This window comes from Cupressus sempervirens, chromosome 10 (genome assembly GCF_028749045.1).
Source record: "Cupressus sempervirens isolate cs-2001-9-10 chromosome 10, ASM2874904v1, whole genome shotgun sequence".
Taxonomy (NCBI): Eukaryota; Viridiplantae; Streptophyta; class Pinopsida; order Cupressales; family Cupressaceae; genus Cupressus; species Cupressus sempervirens.
In genome coordinates, this window is record NC_143127.1 from 10,040,748 (window position 1) to 10,046,747 (window position 6,000).

A 6,000-nucleotide genomic window follows, 5' to 3' on the forward strand; every position below is an offset into this window, starting at 1 on the left:
CATAGCGTTATTAAAAGTATCTATATATGTGCCTTCTTACAATCTAAAATAAAAGATCATATAACAAGGCACATAACCGAAAACTGGGAGGCGTCCAACTTTCAAGAGGCAGTTAATATAACTGATGAGCATCATCAGAGAAGAAGATAAATATACAACAGCAAGTAAAGGCAAGGGCTCCACTTTCTATAGACAGGGTGCTGCATGAGAGGAGTCGTCATTTTCCAGGAAGGGAAAGAAATGGAAAGATAAAATAGTAGTTTTTGTTGTTTGTGGTTTTTCTGAATGATGATACTATCATGATATTCTGAGATGTCTATTTTTGAATTGAAATGATATCTTGAAGGATATTGAGACCGTGTGTTCAGTTCTTCATTTCATGGTTATGGTGTGAACCATGGAGTATTTTAAGATCTTTATTTCCTTGTGCATCGATTTTGTTCAGGAGCTGCAAGTGTATCATTATTTTGTATTCATGATCTCTTTTATGCTCTTAACTCATAACAGAGTAAAGCATTGCATGTCTTACCTTGGCTGTTAAGTGCTTTCTGTAAAGTGGGTAATAGTTATCTGCCCCTATCCAAGAATGGTGAGGGTGGACTTTGCTTTCAGGTTAAAAGCATCTGTTAAATTCATTCTTTGTATATCTAATCAGGGAGTTGTACCTTGTAAAATTCAGAGGGCGCTTGCACAATCGCATTGCAACACGACCCAACTGTTGGTTCTATTTTGTCTTTAGATTGGTTTTAGGTTTGAAGAGTTAAACCAAGCGGTTTATTGTGCAAAGACAAATCTGTTTACCAACACAACCCAAGGGGGTTTCACAACTAATACTTCAACTGAATTATCTCCATCAACAACACTGAATCTATTCCATTCCTCATCAAGATTGAGAATAACAATAGAGGTTGCATCTTCAAAGGCTAAAAGAGGAAATGGGTTCAGTATGTCCACCTTTATGCAAAACATTTGTGATGAAAAGTAACGTCTCAAATAGAAAGTCCATCAGGAATGCTATAACTTTGTACGTCCCAAGAAACACCCAGCCAAGGCAAACTCCTAGACCACCGATGAGGGAAAAGGAGAACATGATGAAAATTAAAAACCTCTTAGATTATATATTTTAATATTTACTATCACAGTCCCTTTCTCCCTGTACCGAAAACAGTTAGAAACTTTTAAAAAGGTGCTTTGTCTAAAAGGTTCAAAACCTTACCAAAAAGAAATGAAAATTACAACAAACCTTCGATCACAAACGAAATTTCCATTCAGACAGCACTTAAGGAGGGGCCAAATTGCGACAATGACCAAAGATAAAAATTATTCATTATCTAACTCAGAGACTCGCGGACTGTTAATCAGGTAGAGTAATTGGAACTATGACTGAGGAACAAGCTCTGCTGAGCATAATTTTGTGCTCAACTGGCCAGGAAGCATCCAAAAGAAGCTGGCTAAAAGCACTGTCAAATTTGAACGAACATCAACCCCTGAGATATGCAAAAAAGAGCCTGGCTTAAAACGCCGAAAAAAATAGCATACTAACGACCTAGGTTGAAACCTACTAAGCATTACACAAATGCAAAACAGTCAATCGTAAGAACAGAAAGCGCTCGACGTTGAAGCAAGCCTGATTGTGTCTGCAAAAGGCAGGCATACAGCAGATATAAACAGGTACGAATATACCACTTATCCAATTCCAGAAGTACACGGTCTACTGGAAAGTCGAAGGTGATGACCGGCGCCCAGGAATGCTACTGTGCTGAAGGTGTAAGGCTAAACAATGACAGGGCTTGGTGAAGCACTGCTATTTTCCATTGGAGCCTGGGACGAAAACCTGCAACGTTACAATGTCAGGGCAATTCACCAGGCCCCTTTGCAGTTGGTAGATGAATTTGACCGGAAAGACAACCCTTTGGCCTTCGTCTAGGCCACGTCCTCCTAAATGCATAGAAATCAGCAAAATTAAAAATTGAATGAAAAAGGGAAAATATTGAAGGGCACCTCGTGTCCGTCGTGGCAGGTCAAGGAGCACGCAGTGCATACGCCGGCATTGCCTGCTGGAACGCACGTTAGACATGAAAACACGGCCTGCCTTTTCATGTAACCCTTAGAGTATGTGCATTCCTTCCCTTCATCTCCTCCTAATACCAAATCAGCCTCCTGCAAAAGAAATTACAAGACGTTCAATGTTAAAAAACGCAAAATACAGCACAGTTAGGTTTTAAGAAGAGTTTTCATTAAAATAATGGAAAAAGCATACCAGTTCTTGAGCTTCAAGGCCTTCGACATATTCTTTCATGGTCACTGTTGGTTCATTTTCGTCATCAAATATGTCACCCATTTTGATCAATGGCCTGCAAATGTCCTTCAAACAAGTAGTGGGAGATTCTGAGAGGAGGAAAAACACCAAAGCACTGGCAATGTAAATTTGAAACCCTCGTTGCAGACCAATTCTGCGTTTGAAACTAAAATTATGGCGAGTTGGGGTTTCCACTACCTGTAATACTATGCAGATTTGCTTCTATTTGTTCAAACGACGGGGCAAAATCAAATTGAAAAAAGCAGGACTGGGGTTAAATTTGTAGGAGACCCAAATTTGAAGAATAAAATGAGGCTTTCCTTGTGTTTTTCATAGTTATTTCCGCTTAGTTTGATTGGTGTTGGAGATCACTTTAAAATATGAGCCTCCCGCGCTTGTCCTCCTTAAGCCTGTTTCGAAATTCCCACCTCTTATATATCAGGTAAGGACGTGTGACTTCAATAGTTTGCACACAAGAATAAGCATGAAGTTATGGGATTCCCATGTACTATCATTATTGACTTCCAAATCGGTCAAAACATTTTTCTTAATTGCTCACTGCAATTATCAATAAGGTTTTTGAAAGAATATGAAACCATATTTCCAATTCTATTTTGTATAAGCAATAGTTATTTGTGTTTGATTTAAAAGTATAATTTAACAAGTTTATATGTATTATATATATAATATAACAAGAGCTCTTTGTGAGCTTGAGTCCTTGTCTTTTAACATGAATTGTGATTAAAAATAAAATGAAATTTTGAACATTTTTTAAGGGTATAAATGTAAGATGAAAGAACAAGTTGAGGAAATTTAATGAGATTGAATGGTTATCTAATTGAAAAAAACCTTCTACATTTATGTTTCGATCATATTGAAATTAACAATGGATTGTAACAAATTTTATTTTTAAAATACAATATTTAATTATAATTATAATTTTCTATCTTTTATATTACTAAATTGATTTAGATTTTACTTGTGTGTGTGTGTGTGTATATATATATATCATTTGTATTTCTTATATTATGTTTTAATTATTAAATTAGAATTCTTATATTATGTTTTAATTATTAAATTAGAATATATTTAAGATTGTGTATATGAAGTCACTTTTAACATAATATCACACTTTATTATTTGAGATATTTAATATCTTTATACAACACACCTTATAAATGCCTTTATATTAAATAGAATTTACATCTCATATTTAGTTTTTATTTCTTTTTAAATCAATTCTTTATTATTATCATTTTTTAATCCATCAAAGATCAAAATAAGTGATTAATTTTTTAAGATTTGAAATATATATAAAATTTAAAGCTAGAGAACAAATCTAAATATTTAAAATAGTAAAATACTTTTGATTAAAATAATAATTAGAAGTTAAATCTATTTTTAAAATATAAAAATTATAAATTAGTTCTTTTTATTTACAAGATGAAATTAAAAATATTTACTCTTTATTTTAAGACTTTCTTAAAAAACTACTTTAAAACTATTTTTTACTTCACAAAATGATACAACCCTTAAATATATAAAATTTATAAAATTACTATTTAGTAAATAAATGTTTAGTAGACAATTATATTTTTAATAAATTTTTTTTTAAATGGAAAAAGCCGACAATCATGCAAAAAAAGCAAACCAGGTATTCGGCAATCAAAACAAATATAAACACCCTAAAACAGAGCATTTTGCAAATAACGAGAACAAGTCTAAGACAAAATATTGTTACCATATAGTCCTCTATGGGCACCCAAGATTTACCACATTCAGAATATGTGGTGAAGACTACGAATAAGTTTTCCATCTTAAAAAAATCGAAGAAAAAAAGAGACAGAACTAGTGTCTCTATGAATTAATTCAGCAGCAAGATGTGATATACGGAAGGAGTCCTATGTCAAAGATTTCTCAGGCTAAATCCATTCATGGTGCATCATAACTAATTGGTAACTTTTTTCTGCAGGCAATTTTCACTATATATAATCTGGATAATCAATTTAGGGTCTTCAATTTTACAAAGTGCACCCACCCCAACCTCTGTAAGTCACCTAAGCTTCCATCAGAGTTAGATAGGATAGCATCTTCTTCTCTTTGTCATTCCAATTGGTCCAAATCTGTTGTGTCTAATGACAAATCTTTGTACCCCTATATCCCTCCATACCGATGATCCACGAATAGGGTTAACATGAATTCATCAAACCCTAAGGGAGAGCTAGATTCGAAGGCTAATCCAATTTGCGAAGATAATTCCATCTTTATTCACAATGAGGAATTTGAAGCCACATGGTGTGAATGCCAAAAAGTTGGAAGTTTTGCAGTGTGGAATGGCCCTAGTGAAGACTTGTTCTTTCTCTCAAATTGGTTAGAAGAAAACTGCCGCCACCAGGTAAGTATCTCTTACTTTTCGGATAAAACCCTATATTTGCATTGTATGGATGAGGTTATTAAAAAATAATTTATCAATGTATGAAAATGCTTCTTCAATGGTCTTGTTGTCAAAATTGTAGAATGGAGTCCAAATTTTAAGATAGATGGGATATATTTTAGGTGCCCAATATGGTTCAATATTTAGTCTTTACGGCCTAAGTTAAATTAGACTAAAATACTCAAATTAATAGGGTTTGTTATAGGAGAGCTCGTAGGGATAGATGCCTCCTTTCAGTATTGGAATAATGTGAAATTGCTTATTAGAACAAAGTTTAATCAATCTCTTCATATACATAAAAAAGTGATAACAAAATAGGCATCTTACAATTTAAATTTGCAAACATTCAAAGGGGAAATTTCAAAAATTATAAAGTTAGAGGACAACAAGGAAATAGATTTTAAAAATATACCTCTCACTTCAGACTTTCAGAGTATGTTTCCTATGATAAGCATCCAGAAAAAGAAGTTGGGAATTAGATCCTCAAATACGATTACATCTTCATAGTTTCATGAAAAAAACAATATTCAAATTGATCTTCGATGCACTAAAAGGATTGCTTATGAAAAGAATAAGAAAATTCCATAACCTAATGTAAGAATCAACTCTATTATAGTGGCTAATTACAAAGAGAGTCTTGAATTGATACAAAAGAATGGTGTATCTACTAAACGGAGATCTAAAAAGAAGCAAAAAGCCTTGAAGAGCAATTCAGGGTAGAGTATGACACCAGATGAAGGGGAAGACATGACAAACAGTGAGATGAAGGTAGAATGGATTCAAGAATAGTCTACTATCAATGTAAGGGGATTAAATTCATCAAGTCCCACTAATTTTGAACAATAGGACATAAATACCTCTCACAACAAAGCCCCAGATAATCAATTAAGTCTAATAGGTGAGGTAGAACTAGACAAAGAGGTATCAACATCAACACAAAATAAGGTAGCATGGGTTCCTGAAAAAGATAACATAGAGAAGTTGGAGAATTCCTTGCTTTTCGAATCAAATACAAATAGAGATGAAATTCACAAACTCATGAAGGAAGATATCCATATGGAATAGTGTCATACACGAGTCTCAGAAGATAGAAATACAACTCCCAACAAAGAGGTTGCTATCAGACCTTCCAAGTTTTGGCAGACTCCATATGCCATTGTAAGTTCACCTTTTATTCCAGATGGTAATCAAACAGATAAGAATTGTAATGCAAAAAGAATAGATAGCTCCTTGTCAAAAGAAGTTTAGAATTTTTTAAATAAGTATA

General features: G+C 33.6%; 1 protein-coding gene across 1 annotated transcript in view; it reads right to left on the reverse strand.

Moving 5' to 3' along the window:
• LOC149532304 (PHD finger protein-like protein) overlaps positions 1 to 2,705 on the reverse strand; it is a 52,737-nt gene extending 50,032 nt beyond the window's left edge. The window contains exons 1-2 of the mRNA XM_089803368.1: positions 2,261 to 2,705; positions 2,002 to 2,160 (exon numbers count right to left, since the gene is read on the reverse strand). Of these exons, the coding sequence (XP_089659494.1) occupies positions 2,002 to 2,160; positions 2,261 to 2,341 (240 nt within the window). The 5' untranslated portion in view covers positions 2,342 to 2,705. The remainder of the gene's footprint in view (positions 1 to 2,001; positions 2,161 to 2,260) is intronic.
• Between the last annotated feature and the right edge of the window lie 3,295 nt (positions 2,706 to 6,000).